This window comes from Hypomesus transpacificus, chromosome 9, assembly GCF_021917145.1.
Source record: "Hypomesus transpacificus isolate Combined female chromosome 9, fHypTra1, whole genome shotgun sequence".
Taxonomy (NCBI): domain Eukaryota; kingdom Metazoa; phylum Chordata; class Actinopteri; order Osmeriformes; family Osmeridae; genus Hypomesus; species Hypomesus transpacificus.
This window is the reverse complement of record NC_061068.1, coordinates 6,403,883-6,423,081: the sequence shown is the minus strand read 5'-3', so window position 1 is coordinate 6,423,081 and position 19,199 is coordinate 6,403,883. Positions and strand designations below refer to the sequence as shown.

The 19,199-nt window shown below is 40.4% G+C and overlaps 3 protein-coding genes across 9 annotated transcripts; 2 read left to right on the top strand and 1 right to left on the bottom strand.

Annotated features, from left to right (window-relative positions):
* Window positions 1-1,026: 1,026 nt before the first annotated feature.
* On the bottom strand, window positions 1,027-3,838 carry ppp1r3db (protein phosphatase 1, regulatory subunit 3Db). Of its 2 annotated transcripts, none has more exons than XM_047026512.1 (2): window positions 3,398-3,555; window positions 1,027-3,247 (listed from the first exon to the last, which is right to left on the bottom strand). In XM_047026512.1, exon 2 carries the CDS (start codon window positions 3,221-3,223, stop codon window positions 2,309-2,311), a length of 915 nt encoding a protein of 304 aa, XP_046882468.1. In that variant the 5' UTR covers window positions 3,224-3,247; window positions 3,398-3,555; the 3' UTR covers window positions 1,027-2,308. The 2 variants fall into 2 exon arrangements, with proteins under 2 accessions (XP_046882468.1, XP_046882467.1); XM_047026511.1 differs by having other exon boundaries at window positions 1,042-3,228; window positions 3,398-3,838.
* On the top strand, window positions 3,792-6,880 carry fam217bb (family with sequence similarity 217 member Bb). Of its 4 annotated transcripts, none has more exons than XM_047026507.1 (5): window positions 3,792-3,892; window positions 4,319-4,363; window positions 4,721-4,814; window positions 4,957-5,027; window positions 5,129-6,880. In XM_047026507.1, the coding sequence occupies exons 1-5, from the start codon at window positions 3,792-3,794 to the stop codon at window positions 6,468-6,470; spliced, it is 1,653 nt and encodes a 550-aa protein (XP_046882463.1). In that variant the 3' UTR covers window positions 6,471-6,880. The 4 variants fall into 4 exon arrangements, with proteins under 4 accessions (XP_046882463.1, XP_046882462.1, XP_046882464.1 ...); XM_047026506.1 differs by having other exon boundaries at window positions 4,295-4,363; XM_047026508.1 differs by having other exon boundaries at window positions 3,804-3,882.
* A 201-nt stretch (window positions 6,881-7,081) lies between these two features.
* Window positions 7,082-17,982, top strand: pdrg1 (p53 and DNA-damage regulated 1). 3 transcript variants are annotated; one of them, XM_047026421.1, is made up of 6 exons: window positions 7,096-7,204; window positions 7,379-7,454; window positions 7,535-7,609; window positions 7,703-7,783; window positions 7,926-8,037; window positions 17,106-17,982. In XM_047026421.1, exons 1-5 carry the CDS (start codon window positions 7,121-7,123, stop codon window positions 8,006-8,008), a joined length of 399 nt encoding a protein of 132 aa, XP_046882377.1. In that variant the 5' UTR covers window positions 7,096-7,120; the 3' UTR covers window positions 8,009-8,037; window positions 17,106-17,982. The 3 variants fall into 3 exon arrangements, with proteins under 3 accessions (XP_046882378.1, XP_046882377.1, XP_046882376.1); XM_047026420.1 differs by lacking the exon at window positions 17,106-17,982 and adding an exon at window positions 8,135-8,423; XM_047026422.1 differs by lacking the exon at window positions 17,106-17,982 and having other exon boundaries at window positions 7,082-7,204; window positions 7,926-8,423.
* Window positions 17,983-19,199: the final 1,217 nt, after the last annotated feature.

Here is a 19,199-nt window from a genome sequence, read left to right as displayed (position 1 = left end):
CCTGGCAACCATGGAGGTGAGTGCGTGGAAGGAAGGGAATAACTCTTGTGTGGGAGGGATATCCTGCTCTCAGGATGTCCCTCAGCATTTATATGCTACGTCGATAATGACGTAGATAATGTGGAACAGTTCATGCACACGCACAAAAAAATACACACAGGTCAAAAGCAAGCACGATTTGACACAAGTTGACCCAATTTGTAAATGAACCTGTGGCTAAAGTCTAGTGAAACCAATATTAGTTTGTTAAGTGATCTTGTGACCAATACAACACATAGTATATCTGCATTAAACAACCAAAAAAAAATAAAAAAATCTGCATTAAACAACCACTTCTGGAGACCTGCATCATGTTCAAACATAATTGTTTAGACCTTAAATGGTTCTTTCTCTTACATATAGTGACCCACAGCATGGATTGGGTTACAATCCAAAATGTAACTGTGATAGCTGCGTAATGAAGCAGGACTAATGAAGCGTAGAGAAGCATGGGACATTTTGTCTGCAGTGTCTCCTCTGCTCTCACTGAAGGGGGAGATGACGTCCTGTTGCATAAGTCCCATCCACACACACACAAGACATGGAAGAGCTTTTGTTAGCACCATTACATTTCAGAGCAATGTTTATCATCCTAGAAAAATCTCTGACAATCATTTGTCTAGCTTAGATCTCACTCCAGGCCAGACAGGTAGTCTCTGTAAAGATATTGACATGATGATGGCAAAAAGTAATATTATGCTTCTATTTTTGTTTCTTTTACACTGTGTACAATCGTGGCCAACATTGTGAGGTTATTGAGCCAGGAACATTCTACATAATGATAGAATTGTGTATAATTTTTTGTTAGTGAATAACAGCATGTCTGTAACATCATATAAAGGAAGTATAAAAGAAATACGTGACCACTCATTTTGGTCATAAGCTGTCACGTGTCTGTTTATACAGTACATAAATAACTGCTCAGGTTACAGTTATTAGAGCATTTTTGCATCTTCTCTCCTTATCAGTTTTGGAATGGAGAGAAGGGGCAATCTGTCCCCATTGAACAGGGATCAACGTCTGCAATCAGACTTGATGAGCTGATTCCCTTCTTCAATTTGCTCCTCTTAATCATAGAACTGAGCTAATTGAATGCACAAAAAGCAAGTTTTGTCATATATTGAGTCACACAAACGTTGAGTTCATCCTTTCACGTTTCTGAATTTGAACTAAACTCCACTGAAATGGAGGATTTGACTCCATCTAGTGACCACATACAACAATAGAACTCATGCACAGTTTTAAAAAGGCAGTAGAAAAATGTGTGAATTGAGCTGAGGTGGGATATACACTGTTATTCTGACAAAAAGTGTTAGATATATGTTGCTTATTTTAATATCAGCATCTCAAATAGTGTAACTATCTCACATGACAATAAAATCGAAATGAGAAGTCAATTCGGTACAATGGGCAATCAAGACAAAATCCTTCATATAAAAATGAAATGTTTCAAAACTGTTTAGCAAGTTTGAGTGTGCATTTTATTTTCCACAACGTTTCGATAACACAACTCATGTTTGCAGCATGCAATGTGCTTCTTGTACAGCTGTACTAAAAAAGGGACATGAAAGAATGAATCTCTAAGATGCCATTCCATTGCACTGCCAGAAATCTTAACTCTTAAGTGTTAGGAAAGGTCAAGTAGACTTGTATGAGGTTGATTACTCTTAACCCAATGTTCTATCCACATCTTAACCATTACAAACAAAATCCATAACTTTATACCATGATACAAACTGTGTCTAGAAAATCTAGAAGATCAGTTTGTTGAATTTGATGGTTAATATGTTATGGTATTATAGAGTACATTATAGTGTAGTAATTTCCCATAAGATTGAATGAATTGTAAAGACTACAATCTTAAGCTTGCAGTCCTTGAATATTCACCAGAAACTCCTGTCTACTGCAGCTGTGTCATAGTTCCAGACAGTTACTTTGAGGACACGCAGCCTACCATGGAATTGTATTACAGGCCTTGCAGAAGTGATAAATGAGCAAACTCATTAGTAGTGCCCTTAGACAGGTGGAAGACGCTATGTCAAATACACACACAGCACCAAAACAGAAATATGGGTCTTGATTCTATTAATGACAGTGGAACCAAAAAGTTAATTGAAAAGGTTTTGCTCTATATTAGATTTATCTTTCTAGTAAAACCTCAAAGAGTCATTATTCTAGCTCCCATGGAGTAGAAGAACAAGTTTGAGTTGTGGGTATTCCTACCATTTTAAGCAAACCTCAGATAAATGCATTGGTAAAACTTGGCCATTCATGTGAAATGCACCATACTGTTCTCACATTCTTTTGGTACTGTCAACTTGTAGCTATGGCATGACAGCATGTAATTGCGCCCATTATTATTGTCCCAGTATTCACAACCCATGACTTGGTAGCAGATGGAAAACTCCAAGATTGCTCCAGGCTGCAATATAAAAGGTGGAACTGGTAGGCGAAATCGGAAGACATCGGATTCTGGCCCGTCAGTGGCCAAACGCTGTACGGTCGACACCCAGCATGCCTTGGTGTCTGCACAACTCCTCCAATTAGTAAACGAGTAATGCACTATTACATTTTTCTCAAAAGCTGAGTTAATGACTTGTATGGTACCTGCTATTCCATGCTCTGAGCACAAGACATGCTCCAGACAAACTCGCTGAATGCATAGGCGCTTCAGAAAACCCGGCTGAGCTCCCATGTCTTCAGCAAAGCAGGGTTTGAAGTAGGGCAGAGACAACTCTACTGGTTTCCCTGCTGCCACCTCCGAGCTCATCAGCAGCCTAGAGATGACATGAAGGGGTATTGAAGGGTCCTCACCGACTTTAAATACTTTGACATCTTCCAGTTCGAGGCCCAGTGAGTCCACAAAGCGCACCTGCAGGTTTCTTGGGCTTTTCTTCCTCTCTGTGGATGAAGGCAGGGACTGGGCTCGCCTTCTTATAATGGGCTTGGTCGGTGGATTGCAAGAGAGGCTGCGCCCAAAAACAGGCTCCTTAGATGGAGGAGGTCTAGGACTGGGAGGACGTATTCTGACTGGTGGTTTTACTGGTTCAGGTTTAGGGTCATAGAGATCCCTCAAACGGATGGTTGTTTTGGGTCTGGATACACTGGTGAACTGCATTCCAACTTCATTCGACCCCGGAGAGGCTTTCTTTGTCTGCTGTGCCCCAACCTTGTTCATTCTCATTGAAACTACAGCACAGGAATACAACTGTATGAGGAAATTAACCAAACGATAACTAATAAGTCTTGAAGGAAACTGTTATCCTCGTGTCAAGATAGTTTCTTGAGCATATTTAAGTCACATGCACAATTTAAAGGTTTGGTTAGGCATGCATAATTTTAAGTAAAAAAAACTTACTATTTGAGTTCCTTAGTCAAGACCATCTGCAACTGGCAACAGTCTTGATTGCACTGCTGCTCAAAGTGTTTGTTACTACCCCAATATAAACCACACGACTGGCATCTGTTCCCAACTGCTTCGAATAACGTTTCAGAACTCTAAGGAAAGTTGAAGGTTGCCAGTTTGGGGTTGTGATCCTTCTTTATGAAATAAGAGGTATTTTTAGATTTGGCACAAAACATTTCAGCAGCCAAGATATCTGACCCCCAAAGTCCTTACTGTATAGGTCACCTTTGACATTTAGCAAGAGTCCTACTGTGGATATTAATAGCAAGTTGCTGTTTTGATCTTGTACGTGCGTTTCTAGGCTAGTGCTTCCATGGCAGGCTATGGGTTGACTGCAGCCTTTTAGATGAGCGCTAGTGTTGCGATAAAGATATTTCATGCCCGTTGTGTCCGTAGCCCAACATACCTTGCTGTGGGAAGCCTCACCACGCCTAGATGTAAGCTACGGTAAACGACTACATTACCCACAACGCTTCAGCCCATGTCGATAAATTAATGACAGGGAGCCTACTGGGTGCTTGAAAAGACAACAACAAGATGCTCCTACACTCTGATGCATGAAAGATTCGTTATGCAACATATTATTTCTTGTCCTACATATGGATACCTTAAAACAATTAAAATGCTACATTTCTGTTTGTGATCACCCGCTGGCCGCTGGTCCGTCGTGGCATAGCTAGAAGCCATGTTCTCACGCTGTCGTTAGTGTTTTAAAAACGCTTTTTGTGAGATGCAAAAACATTATGTGCAGGAAAAAATCTAATTCATTTAGCATGCACAAGTTTGGTTTATTTGAAAGTGTTCCAATTTTTTTTCATCGATGGGCACAATCCTGCTGCAACGTACAAGTGGTTACAGCAAGGTTTCTTTCAGGGAAAGGCTGGATAAAATATCGTGGGATGCTGATACAGTGACAAGGTATGCATTACATTTGTCGTCTTTGTGAAACGAGTTGCCTATATTTATAGAACATAAGAATTTGGGTTACATTTCTCAAACTTAAGCTACATGTGGCACCAATGTCACATAGCAATTGTATGTTATTATAATCGGACATCTATTGTCTGGTAGCCTAGATTTGGTAGTTTGACCATATATTTCATTATCATACTTTGAAATGACAATTAATGTGAGGCGACACCGTGAAACAATACACCCTACCCAAACCATACCCTAGTCCAATTGTATTTGCAAACACTTCCTTGTATATGCTTGTATATATTTATTTAGGGCTGGTCTAAATTCAGATTAGGCTACTTCTTTTTTTTCCTATAGCACCAATATGGGGAGGCGAAGTAAAAATGACAAGACCCATAAGTCATTGCAACCTGTGAAAGCATCTCAAGACAATTCTCAGCCAGTGGAAAAAGTAAGCACATTTCTATTTTGTACCTTTCAGCTATAGCCAATACAAAAACAAATACATTGGAAATTGACATCATTTGTAGAATTGAGAATTTAATGTAAATAATTAAATCTGTTGCTTACATTTTTTATATTTGTAATCATAGCAGTCTCTGCAGAGACGACGAAGACACAAAATTAACAGCCTGTCAACCAAGCACAACACATCTCAACTCAAGTGAGAGTAAATGCACATCCAAGACAATTTTTCTTATTTATTATATGATATTTATTATCGTACCATGAATATGTTTCAAATGTTTGCGGCTTTCTGTCCAGAACCCAGCACCAACCAGATGCAAAGCCCCATTCATTGCCCTCTACAGGGGATGGGAATGAGCACAAGGACCAACGGGGCCCTCACTACAGCCGTCATAGAGAACAGAAGCACACTGGTCCTAGGAAAAGTAGATGTGCACCAACTCCACTTCTAAGCTCTCCATCAGAGCCAAGTTCAGACCCACAGAAGGACCAGGCACCAAACCCAGAGACTGTGAAGTTGAGTGAGTACAGAGAGAAAAGCAAAGACAGTGACAGTGACGTTTCTGAGTCAGAGAGGCTTCCTGTGCTCCCTTCCCACTGCACCCCCCCTCAGCTCAACCTGAGGGCTGAGGTTATCGACTCTAATGACTTCTCACCACATACCACTGGAAGAAGACGGCAGGGCCACGACAGTTTAAGTTTTCCAGACTTCTTGCCTCCACCTTTTAATGCTTGGAGTCTGGGGCAGCTGGCTGTGTACTACAACATGGAGCGAGGGGTACCCCCTCGTCCCAGGCCAGTTGAGCCACTGGAAAGGTATATGGAGAGGCTTCTACAGCTAGAATGGCATCAGTTCCAGACTGTCCAGGAGGAAGGTGGTAAATCCAATGACTCAATCGTAGCCGGTTGTCACCACCGGCCTCATGTTGCTCTCTCCTCCCGTCTCAGTTGTCCCAAGAGCATCCTCCAGTGTCAGCGGGCCTTTCCTTTCACGTTCCTCTCCTCCCTGGCCAGTCACACTGTCCAACTCTCTGGTTGTTCCTGCACAGCCTGCCGCACCCTGCACACTACCTGCTGTCGCTCCCATGTCCAACACCGCCATTCTCAACTCAGTCCACCGCAGGAGCCTAGGGGCCGGGCCTACCTCCCTCCTAAGAGGAGTTACAGTGAGAGCCGGGCTCACTCGCCTGATAAGAGCATGACACGCAGGGCCCAGAGGTTTGGGAGCCCGGAGAGAGGGAAGAGCTACATGAAAAACATGCAAGCATTTGGAAACATTCGCAACCCTGTTTCGATTCCCCCAACTGGTAAGCCTCAGTCTGTAGTAAAAGGTTTGAGTGTTGGGACTGAAAATAAATTGGGTTGTATTGGGGTAGATGATAAACTACCTAGGGATCACAGGCAGGTTGGTTTAAGGAGAAGTGGTTCTGAGCAGAGAAGCGGGTCCGAGAGGAAAAATGGGTCGGAATGTTTGAGGAGTGAACGAAAGAGGAGTGGCTCTGAACGTAGAAGAGCTGGGCTTTCAGAAGCCCGACAACCAGATGTTATTGGTGCAATAGTAGACCATTTACTTGGATCCAAGAATTTAACCATAGTAAAGCCAAATGGTAGGCTTAAACAGGTAGAATTTACAAAGTAATGCCACAGCTTTGATACTGGCATTCTCTATATGTTTACAGACATTGCGTGATGTTTAAAAAGGCCAAACAAAGGTTTGCCACTGTCACCTCTACTCTTTCTAATAATATAGTGTTGTCATGGTATTTATGAAACATGAAGACTATAGTACATCTTTACAGTTATCATTCATTTTCAACAAGAAAGGGAAGTCAGTCTTCTGAACATGATGTTTTGACTTCTGTCTTGCTGATGAAGTGATTGTTGTAGTTTAATAAACACAAGGTGCTTACTTTTTGGTGCTTCCCTTTCATGGAAATAAAGAGATTAAGAATTTTAAATTGTACTTCCGTTTCAACACACATTTTGTAATCACTGTCGTCAAATTGTTTGAATTCCTCCCAAGTATAACTTGTGAATAAAAAAAATTACATTTGCAATTGGCATTATTTAAGATAAATTATTTCAAGGTTGTATGTTAAGGCTGGGATTCCATGCGCTCATATCGCTTCAGTGTACATTTAAGTGGAATGAACACGTCTGTTACTCTGTCATATGAAGGACCAAACCTGCAATACTGCTCAAGACTGGTGCTCTGAAATAATCGAACGCGGAACTATTGCCATCCGCCTTTGTATTACGTGGGACATACATAAATATGAACACAACATAATGGAGACGGAATCACAGCGCGCTTTAGAGTATTTGACAGAAATAGAAGAAGCAGCTGAAGATGTCCTTGCAAACAAACAACAGGTAATATCCATAACAAGTGGTTCATGAGATCGTGTTGTCAGTCATTGCAGCAATTAAGTCCAATTGGCACCAATGCTTCTGAACAGAAGGAACGTGCATGAATATATTGGCTTACTACGTTGTCATTCCTGAGCTAGCTATTTTCGCTTTTGTCCATCATACTATTTATTTTAGATTGTGGATCTAGATAAGAAGAGAAATGGAAACAGGGAGGCGTTGAATGCTTTGCGTAATCCGAACTCATCAAATGGTAAGAGAATGGTAACAGAGGTTTTGACGTAAAAAAAGAAGAAAGTGTTTAAAGCTGACTGCTTTATTTGTTGCTTTCAGAGAAAGTAAAGGTTTGCTTTGGAAATATGTTTATAAAGTTTCCTAAAGCCAAGACCACTGAGATGATTCTTAAAGGTTAGCCATACCTTCTTATTTTTTGTCCAGCAACTTTTTACGCTACGCATGTGCAACCATTGCAGTGCACTGAAACATAATTTTACTGTTTAGATCAAGACCAACTAGACAAAGAGATAAATGATCTCCGTAAAGTGTTGAAAGCAAAGGTGAATCGTCTCAATGAGTTGCAAGGTAAGGATGTTCTCTATAGCACATTTTTCAGACGCATTGATTGGATGGGGGTTTAGCTTTGCTCTCAAGTATTCCAGTATTTGTGAAAATGGTCTCTTACCTTACAGCTTTGAATGTTGACGTGTTTTATCTCTATTTACAGGGAAGCCTGAGCTAAGGGGCTACAATCTATCTCCTCTCTCTAATGATGAGATAAAAGCTATCAACAACCTGTTGAAGAGATGAGACACAACCCCACACAAAACACAGAACAAGTAGGCCTATGCCAGCTTTTCACCAACTCCCAAATGTGTTGATGTGCCTTCCTTCTCTTATTTGTCTTTTCACTGACCCATCCAACTTCCTCCACAGTTTACCATAACCTTCAGACTTCAGGCTGCAGCCTCTATAGCTGACAGTGCCATTCCCAATTCAGTTTTGTGTTAGAATAGAGGCTCAAGTGGTCTTTGGAGGTGGAATAGGAATCCCATCCTAAACAGTTGTTATAGCAAATAATGCCACAAGATGGCAGTGTGCATTGAAGAAGCCTTGCAGATTGACATGAAATATATAGATCAGTCATCTTTAATCTTTAGAATGTTTACTTTGCATATGGTTTACTGTAGCTGTTTATATAAATAAATAACCAAAAACCTTTCAATTTTATTTGTTTTTCTGAAAGATTTGTATTATTGTCTGAAATACTTTGTTCCTTCACTGGCTATTCTGTGGAAAACATGATCTATATTTTTTATTATTTGGAATACTCTGTTTAATTTGACTCCAGTACTACTGGTCTGTAAGAAGCAAACAAGATTAACATGAATAGGCATTAGAAACCCAGAGACTTAGACATGTTTTGGAATGCCTGTTTCACGGATCTGACAGAGGAGATGGGTAACAGCTGTGTAGAGAGGCACATGTTTTCACCTATCCACTCAAGTAAGATCAGGAACTATTTTAGAGGAAGAGGAATTTTGGAAGGATGGTTGTATGTCAAAAACACAAACAGGTCCTGAGGCGTTGTTGGAGTGGGAGTATACAGGAACTGTCACATGATTGACAGCATGGCACAGACTCATGTCTTCGGTACAAGTGGCATGCTGTGGCATGGAGTTATGGAACCAGTCCAGAATGAGGAATTGCATGACTCATTTTAAGACTCAATAAATGTTGAACAGTCTCACAAAACAAGGCATGCAAAGGTACTAAAGGAGATAAAGACAAGGAGAGCGTTAACAACATGCCTGACACGGTATAATACAAGGACTGGACCGTTTTATAAGTATAAAACAGAGTTGCTTTGGCTTACTGGGTAACATTTAATTTTTGGGGGTCCCATTTCAAAATGAAGTCCCAAAAAACAAATCAAGCGGAGCTGGTTCATGCAGGAGACTCCCATACCATAGCGCTGTCAGTCAGCATCTCATATCACGCAGTCTGGGCACACCTACTTTTTAGCAGGGCAGTATTATTTAGACCAGGAACTCACCCACACACTTTCATTGCTAGTGTGACATAGGATGGTCAGCACTTTACTCCTGCTGCCTCCACCCTTGGTTCTGTGCACCCTCTTTCTAGGGGGAATGCGTGTCGCAGCTCTCTGCACGGATGTCGAGACAGTGTCTCAGTTGGGTGTGGCAGAGAGCTGGTGCAGACATTCAAAAAGTGTTCATTACCTACCACTTACTGCTTGAATGCAAAGTGTTCATTTCTCAGAATGTAGTATTTAAGAAATAGTACAATTTGAAACATTTCACAGGCAGATAGGACAGTATCTTAACTATTACAGCAGGGGTGTTAAAGGCCAAATAGGATGGACACTCACTATCTAAGTTGTAATTATAAAATAACGTTTGTAAAATCTGATTAGGGACAAATCCAAAAATGTCGTCCTATCAGTGTCAGAGCTTTAGTTGTTTTCTAACATGTTATTAATAGCATATTGCAAGTCAGACATCACTTAAAGCAACTTCTATGACTAATTGTTTTGTCTGATCGTAGGTTGATGACTCAACTTCTATTGCAGTTCAGCTGAGAGTGTAGTCATTGTGCAGACAATTAAATAATTGTACTCAATCTCTCAGGGAACCAATTATTAGAATACTCAAGAACTCTGACAGTAAATCAACATTTAACAATGTCCTATACATTATCAATGGAAATAAAGGCACGATGAGCAGAGTAGAAAATAGCAATAGGGCAAATGCTGAGGTGCATAGAGCATGGTAGAGGAAAGAGGTAATACATAGTTTCTGTTTCTGCAGAGCTAGTAGTGCTGGGGATGTTTCTTCAAGTCATTCTCATGAATCTGATATCACTATGGGTGTGTCCGTTTCCACAGCCGTTCTCATAACGGAGCTGGTTTCACAAATTAAGTGTCCAATGCACCAAAACCCCTGAAGGGACATAGTATGATCTTATCGCTCTGGATAAGAGCGTCTGCTAAATGACTAAATTAAAGCACTGTTGTCAAGTTCCATAGCCTTAGCCAATTAACTATATTAAAGTTTAATGTGGGGACAGCAACAAAATCCTAACTCTAACAGAGCAATATTTTCGCTGCCAGTTTGTCAGTGGATTGTTGTTCATAAATGAAAACCTGTCCAGGTGTATGGTGTTACTCTAGCCTGTTTTATAATTGTCTAAAGAGTCATAATAAACTAAAACCTTATATGTAAGTAAGTACTGATTTTAGTCAACATAGTTGATTATAGACAGGTCAGCTCTTGCAGGTCAGTTCAGAGCACATGAATCCAATAACTAGCTCACTGAACACAGTCTCACATAGGCTACATTTGGATAGCACTCTGCTATTTTTATTATTTATTTGTCTAATTTGACTTTGTTTTTCCTGGCTGTCCTGGCATGAAGAAAGCCTCTTTGTTTAGAGGGCCTTGGTCCGGCTGTAGTATCAGCGTTTTCGTAAATCAGTAAAGACTATATACAAAGGTATGAGTCTTCAACAGAAGACAATCAGATTCAGTTGAATTATACTGTTTGTAACTTGAATCAATGTACAATAACATTAAGAAATCATAAATGCACAGTTTAACCTATCCATTGGACTCTAGTGATGTAAACTATGAACTACAACTGTTGCTACTTGCTATGCATCATCAAGAATCCATCCCTAAATTGTATATCTAGACTCTTGATAAACTATTTGAGGATGAATTGGCTCATTAACATATGTCTAAAGCATTTTGGATTCATAGGCTACTGTATGTTGAAGAAAAAAGTTGAATATGTTGCAAGACACAAAAATCAATGATCAGTATAAATAAGTCCACACTATCTTTTAGTTACAAATAGACCAGGTCAGACATGTAGGCCTATCTGTTATTATTCTTTAGATTTTCATCCAAGCCATGAAGAACCCAGAGTTTGGCATATGGAATCTGTCTCCTCTTTAAATTGCTGATGTTGGATGATTATGGCCTCGTTAATAAAAAGTTAGTAGAAAATGTAAAGAAACCCTGTTATTTCTCACTGAGGGTGGTAAGGGTGGTCCCTCGTAGAATCAATATCCCAAAAATGTTAAAATTGTTTCTGGTAACAAAGGGGCTTTATAATCCATAAAGGGTTCAGAGACTCCTCCCGACCTGTCATGCTCTTTCGTGATATTTTAACAGATTAGCATCTACATTCAAAATGTTGTGTTAGCCTTGATGGTAAGGCAGGTCAGCTTACAATTGATGTCAGGGCAACACACTGGGTCTGATAGACTGCAGAACGTAGAACACAGTGATGAAATGTCTTCAATCAAAGTGCTTAATACATGTAGCCTACATTTCAGCCTTTGTACTCATTGAACAGTTGTTTCTCCAGTCTCCAGTGTTCATTTATTGATTACCATTTCAGATTCACTGCTGAAATGTAAAATACCCCAGCCATGCCACATGCTCAAACATATCCTGATGTGGTTGGATGTCAGTAAAAATTCTGTACTGTACTGGGGCGCTGTACTGTGCCCTGACAGCTCGGGCCCTCCTCATCAGTTTGCCGACTCTGGTCTCCATCACTTGACAGGGATGTAGAGAAAACATCTGGAATCACTTTTCACAGTGGAAACAGGCTTGTGAAAGAACTATAGTAACAACGTCATGATAAAGCTACTGTAGGCATCGTCTTCAGGGAATAATTTAAAGGCGGAGTTTGTACTTTCTTAAAAACGTTATTTCTTGTTTGTAGTTGAAATGCTGGCCGTTATCTACAGTAGTATGTTGTGTAGCTGATGATATACTGCATAGGTTTAATGTCAAACTAAAAACAACTTTACGTGACATGCCAGTGGGCATAAGCTTACACATAATAATACTTTCGTAGCAGGCTGTACAGACTTGGGTTGCCAAAGGATTATGCTCATAATGTGCATGCTGTAAATATAGTATACTACCAAAATGTGAAGAAGATAAAGGGTTAGATTCACGACCACTGGTGATCTAAACTGATACATAGTGAAACTATGACTTAGAGCTGTACTGTATACGGTTTTGTGTATTCCCCTCTCAGTTTTTATTTTTAGAAGTCAAGGTCTTTATTTTGGGAACTTTTTTGCTTTATTTTTCTTTTGCACCTTTTGAGAATTGTGTTGCTACATTAGGTACCTGCCATTATTTTTGTTTATCTGGGGTATTTGTGCAATCCAGCCTAATCCTCTGAGATTAGGTTGTGTATCGTCTAGTCTTGGCATGATAGAGAATTATTATAAACATCTTGAACTACATAATAAAGATGTAGTCGACTGTATGCTGTACATCATAGTGATATATGGCTGACCTGGGACAGTGTTTCCTGATCTGCTGAAATCCCTGCACATAAGGAGGCTTAAAGATGTGCCTGTGTGGGGGCCATCTGTTATTAAATATTCCATTTTGTACAAGCCACCTTGCCAAGCATTTTATATTTTGTATTCTGTGTAGGTTAGAAAGATTCCCTTTTTAAAATATGTTATGATTATACTGTAGTGATTAGCACATACAGCACAGACTACACAGTGTTTAAAGTAATTTAAATGTATTAGATCAAGTGACAGTCACAAACAAGTTCTTTAGCGATATTTACCAGAGATCCAGTGTTGTGGGTCTGACATTGTGTGTGAACTCAAACATTAACTCTGCACCTGGTTGGGAGTACAAATGCAAGTGGTTGTCAGAATTATTGACCATGCACTTGCCTAGTGATGAATCGCACCAGCAAGACCTGCTGCTTCCCTTCCCCAGAGTCAGAAGCCGTGTTGAGGTCGACTGTGAAGCACAATAAATACAAATGACAGAATGCCACTTTCTAAATCCTCATTCAGTTTTGGCACTTGACAGTAGAGTAACTTAGACCCAAAGGATCCATATTTTTTAAACTCCTACTTAGGCCTACCAATAACCGAGGTGGAATCCACTCACCTCAGTATGTGTACTCTTTGAAGTAAGTTTGTTCCGTCCCCGACGCGACCTCAAATCACACCGGACGCGTCTGCGGCGGGACCAGGTTTAGTTGTCTTAACAGCATTTCAGAACAGATGCTGCAAGGCAGCTGTATAGAGGGTTTTCACAGACGTCACAGTCTGGGTAGTAACCCGGATGCGCGGCCATCTTGGAGGCACTCGATGTAAACAACTCAACGGAGTACAACGAAAATAATGTTAATTCTACACTCTTTGGTACAACTGTAGCCATGTCTAAACGACCGAAAAGGTCACCAAAACATGTCCAAGATAATAATATGTAGGCTTATCTTATCTTGTGAAACTAACTCAGATAGTGTACAGTGTACATAGCAAACTGGGGGTCTTTGAAATGAAAAGAAAAACACGATTGAGTGTCACTTGGCTACTAGTACACCTTGAGTATTGCAATGATATCATACAGTTATGGTTAGGTTGATTTAAGACGCTATTGCATTACTTACTTTGGCCTTCACAACACAACGGTTGTTGAGGACTTGGTACTGCATCTCCCTCACCCATCCACACACCATCTGATTGTAGGCCTCCAAACCTTTGTAAGCTTTTAGGTCTTCGGTATATGGGCTCAGCGAGAAAACCAGGTAGTTCACAATATCTGGATATCCAACTGAAGGCAGAATCACAGGGTCATCACAGATCCAAGAAGAGGGAGCTAGTTGACTGGTAGGGATCTGCACAGCCAATAAATCCAATTTTCTCAACATATCGACGGTTTTCTTGCGGTCCAAGGCCTTCCCTGTATGCCTTTGGATCTTGGACACGTTTTGGTGACCTTTTCGGTCGTTTAGACATGGCTACAGTTGTTCCAAAGAGTGTAGAATTTACGTTATTTTTGTTGTACTCCTTTGAGTTGTTTACATCGAGTGCCTCCAAGATGGCCGCGCATCCGGGTTACTTCCCAGAATGTGACGTCCGTGGAAACCCTATATTGGCGAGTTTGTGGATTGGTGGTGTCATACAAGTGTTACTCAACTTTGTTGTCGTCCATGATGTAAAATCCTTAGATGTCTGGCCTTTTGCAACCGATGTAGTGAAGTGTCTGCACACGGTGTTGCACAAGGTGTTTTAATGCACTGTGTTTTTATTTTGAAGTGACCGGGGGCTGTTTCATAAAGCGAAATTTAAGCCAGGCATTGATTTCAGTGACTTACTCGCCCCCCCCCCCCCCCCCCCCCCCCCCCCCCCTTGCCGCGGCTTGGACGCAAAAGTTACCTATCTCTTGCAAAGCTGCACCAAGGCCCGCGTCTGTGACGCTTCTGAAACGAAAATCGTTGAGTACCATATTGTACATTAGCCTGACGTTGTCATACTCATAATTCTAGTCAGAATATGAGTCTGAAACCACTCCGTTGGGCTTTGAGTATGGGGCGTGTTTCAACCTAACTCGTAGAAAAAATGCCTCTTCGCTCAATTGGATATAACAATCAGAGCAACGTATGTTGTTTGTTGAAAACGAATTCAACCCAAGCGCTCTTTGGTGACGTGGTTGATTACGTTACTGTTGATCATCTGACCTATGCTCTATTGTAAATCTCTCTCTTGGAAGTCGCTTTGGATAAAAGCGTCTGCTAAATGCATACATGTAAATGTAACTCTGTCCATCATCGTATAAAGCCCGCCCTGACAATCTGATTGGTCCGAACAGCTCCTGTTCGGACATACTTTTTCCCCAACAGAGCGATCCCAGACCCAACTTCCCGACCAACATTTTCTGTGGGCGGGGCTAAGTTGGGCTGGCACCCAGGCTAAACGTACATGCTTTTGTTGATAAAAATATTTTGCTGTTTATCTTGTATATCAGCAGGAACTCTAGAGGGGACCTGATGAACCCCTTTGGAGAGGAGGTCAGTTTTCTTTGGCCAGGATAAACTGCTATAGCTTTTGGGTGGCAGTAGATCCTTATCCCTCAAAGAACACCTTTTGAAGAAAAACAGGCCATGTTGAGACCACCTCTTTCTCAGGATGAAAAAGGAGACATTTCCCTCCTCTGCACTGCCTCTTGTGACAATCTTTATTGGTGCATGTCTATGAAATAGACATTTGTTTTCCACCAAGATTTGAAGGGAGTAACATATTCAAGTGCACTATGTGGAGACATTCAGATGTCGATTTTGGCGAGAGTTTCCTCCATCTTGAAGTGAACCAGTGTGAATACCATAGCGGCTGTGTGGGATCCGGTGTCCCCGCTGTGCTCCCCTTCACGTCAAACAGTGGAGCCAAAACGGGCCTCCTTCTGCCATCAGTCAGACCTGTGGTTCAGAACCGTACATCTCTCATGTGGCCACTGATACCTAACACTCATCTGTCCCCTGAGATAAATGAGACATGGAGCCAAAATGTGAAATGAAGAGCAAAAACCTGCTCGCATGGAACTCTATAAGTCCCAGAGCGGCATGCAAAATGTCTCAGTCTCCTGAATTATGTCATCTCAGACTGAAGAAAAGTATGTGTGGCCGAAGCCTTAGTCCTTAGTTTTTTTGATAATTTTCAGTCATCATTTATAGTTTGCTTCATGCAGAAAACAGAATGTGAAGAACTCTAATTCACTATTCCTAAGGTTAATGTATTTTTAGAAGACTTACAATATTTGAAGAAAAACAGCTTTCTGTGGAGGTGTTGAACATTGAACTGCAAAAGGTAATTAGCCTTTAGCAAAACTTGAATTTCTTTGGAAGTTGACTGAGGTGCTAACTCCCCCATTCAAACACTCCTTAGCAGCAGTCAACGATTAGGTTTTCTCATGGCCTCAAACTTCCTGATATCATCATACACCTCCATGGTGTATGATGATATCAGGAAGTTTGAGGCCATGAGATACATGTATCTTGAGAAACCTTGAAGTTGCTGTTTCCATAACAGCAACTTCAAGGTTTCTCAAGATACATGTAGCCTTAAGCTTCTCATTAATATTATGGTGCATTATTTGAAATGCATGTATATGCCAATATCTTTGACCACAACTACACCAACAAGTAACGGTATGTTGTTGTTTAACTATATTTTCTATTTCTCTTTCTGTCTGTATTATATACAAACCGCACTCCTTCAAATCATGATTTGCCATCATTTTAAGTGTATTGTTCCAATCTGTTTAAAATTAATACATAAAAAATGACTAACTGGAAAGATATAGGGAGTTTGAGCCACTTAGTGGTCATGTTTGAACTCAACGCCAATGGAAACAAAAACCCAAACATTGTTTTGAGATGTGAAAATAATTTCTACCTGTCAAAATTATGGAAATAATATATAGTCATTTGTTTTGTTTTTCAAGGGATACCTAAGATCAAACAAGTTATCGAGGGTTATTTACTGTTAAGTTCTTAATTTGTAACCATGGACCCTGTGCTCAGCAGCAGAGGATCCTCAGAAACAAATGGTTTTGTCTGTAATGTTCAACAACTGTAAGAACCAAAGTGTCCAAAGGAAAGGGTCAAATAAAGTCCATATTGAACCAGGTTCACATTACTCCATAACAGGTGTGTCTTTTCATGTGACATAAGCTTTTGTAACTCTTCTGGCTGTTGGGCTCTCAGCATGATGCACCTGGTGGAGACAATATTTATGTGAAACAGAAGGACCCAAGATTTTAGAATACTTAAAAAAAAGTGGAGCTACAGATATGACAACTAATGATATACTGACAAAGATTATAGATTGTGAGGCTGCAGCTTGGATTATGTGACAAGTCAGAAGACATTGTTATAAAAGACTTGACAACCTTTACAGTATGTTATGGGTCCCTTCATCAACCAGGCTTTGTAGTTTCTTCTCCAACATGCAGACATGTAACCACTGTGTGGAGAAAACATTGTCTCTCCATAGCTACATTTTAATTTCATCGCAGGACCCTTGATCCTCCTTTTCCTCTCCCGACAGACTGAATCTGAATCCAGCAAGCTATCTTCTTCCATGTCAGTGACAAGCAGATGCGTAGGTTTGGCTCAGAAGGTAGGAGTGGGTGGAAAAGAGCGCCCGGATCTCTCCAATCACACACTGTGACAAAGTGAAGGAAACAAGTAATCTACTAAACGCCAGTGGGTACACGGCTGAAAACACAACAACGTCAGCTTAGACCTTTCTGTTCAATAAAGGCAAAGGGTTCTAATAATTGTTTTTTATTCTGTGTCCACTGTGAGTTTACCTAGTGAGGAGTGGCATGACATTAGCCAAACATTCCCAATTAGTGATGGGGTGGATTTTTCTGTGGGCAACAGTTGCTGTGTATTGTGGCTCCCGCATCAAGTGTCTTTGGAAATTGTTTTTTTAGCCTAACCTTAGGGCTTATGTTGTTTACCTTAGAGTATAGGCTGTGGACCAATAGGAGGGGACCTCTCAAACCATGCTGAACTGAGGCACAATGCTGAGAAACTGTTCCATGCTTGCATGCTTGGAGCAAAAGAACAGAACCAAATTGAAAAGATTTGTAATTTAAAGTGATCCGTCTTGCAGATAATACAGCAGGGGGCTCTTTACTTAAGCGGTTTTAAATGTTGTGCTCTGCGATCAGTGGTTGTAACTATCCTATCACAAAGTATTTATTATTATTTTAAGTATTTGATATATCTTTGATTTGTGTTTCAGGAACCAATGAAAAAATAACATTTTTGTTTAAGTACTGAGTTTGTCTGGTTGAGTTGAGTGTGAAATGCCAATCCAAACTGTTTTGTTTGACTATACTTCAAGTAAATGAACAATGCATTGAGAATGTAGTTTTTGGCACAGTTTGTTACATGCTGTTGTAAACCATTGTGAAAGTTTTCACACTATCAGTATGAGTGAAAATCTTGAATGTCATCAATAAACAAAACAATTTGACTCATATTTAGAGATCAATGCAAAACATATATTTTGTTATATGGCCGGACAAATAATCTAAAAGGAGCACAGGTTTAATATAATTCAACAGAAGTAGATATTTTCCTAATCTTTTTCCCTACTAAATAGTTTTCATTCCAAATATCATACTGATTCAGAATGGTTGTAAGGAATGGTCTGATGCTTGTGGTTATTGAGATAACAAATCTATAATTTTCATTGAATTCTTGTAGAACCGATTTAAACCATTTTGAATGAGAGGCAACAAGATCTCCATATCAACCAAGCTATAAGCCTAGATTCTATATTTTCACATTTATTGCAATACTTGTACAGAGAGAACAAAACACCTAGTTTAGTACAAAGAGTACGAACAACTTGTGCCCCTTTAAGTGTCTTCAAAGGTAAACCTGGGCTCCAAACCCCTTCCCCAGATCCCCATCCTCTCAGATGATCAAGCTGATTGCAAACCCACAAACACATACATTTTAAGAGATAGATTACTGTGGGTCAACAAGGACAACACATAGGTCTGCACCAACTAAAAGAGATCCTGTTAATCTGTATTTACAAAGATTTAAAATCACTATGACCTCTGGTAGTACTGATACTGTATGATCCAGGCAACCAGGGAACTGGGTAGGGTCTTGGGGAGTCTGCATGTCAACTCTGTACAATTTTGAGTAGTTTAGTAACTACAAGGGACTATAAGTGCTAGAAAGGGCACTGAGATGTCAAAGCCTTTGGTGAATGTCCTTTCTCCCACCTTTGCTTACTAAAGTGATTCCTAGGCTCTGTCAGAGACTGCCTATTAACATGGCTGAGTCATGACCACAAGTCTGGAGAAGCTGTGTGAGAACGGATGATCCCAACAGACCATGTTCCCTGAGGGATATCATTACATCCGGATAATGACAAGGATGCAACCAGTGGAACTGTATGTACTGCATGGTGGATACCCATAGGCATAGGTTTGGGGGTAGACTGTAGGGACATGTCCCTTTCAATGTCAAACAGCCAATGAAATGTCCCCCCAATAATTAGCAGCAGAGCATGGGGTACTGTTTGTATCTAGGGTGCTGAAAAGTTTGTTAAAATGAAACCCATGCCCATCCATGCATTCATCATACCAATAAAATGTAAGAATAATATATA

What these genes read in the sequence shown, in the direction of transcription:
- ppp1r3db (XM_047026511.1), bottom strand. Translation starts at nt 3,223, where the DNA reads ATGAGAATGAACAAGGTTGGGGCACAGCAGACAAAGAAAGCCTCTCCG.
- fam217bb (XM_047026506.1), top strand. Translation starts at nt 3,792, where the DNA reads ATGAGCGCTAGTGTTGCGATAAAGATATTTCATGCCCGTTGTGTCCGT. An exon ending in ACGCCTAGATGTAAGCTACG is followed by an intron (nt 3,893 to 4,294) that starts GTAAACGACTAC and finishes GCAACGTACAAG; the next exon opens with TGGTTACAGCAAGGTTTCTT. An exon ending in GATGCTGATACAGTGACAAG is followed by an intron (nt 4,364 to 4,720) that starts GTATGCATTACA and finishes TTTTTCCTATAG; the next exon opens with CACCAATATGGGGAGGCGAA.
- pdrg1 (XM_047026421.1), top strand. Translation starts at nt 7,121, where the DNA reads ATGGAGACGGAATCACAGCGCGCTTTAGAGTATTTGACAGAAATAGAA. An exon ending in TAATCCGAACTCATCAAATG is followed by an intron (nt 7,455 to 7,534) that starts GTAAGAGAATGG and finishes TGTTGCTTTCAG; the next exon opens with AGAAAGTAAAGGTTTGCTTT. An exon ending in CACTGAGATGATTCTTAAAG is followed by an intron (nt 7,610 to 7,702) that starts GTTAGCCATACC and finishes TTTACTGTTTAG; the next exon opens with ATCAAGACCAACTAGACAAA.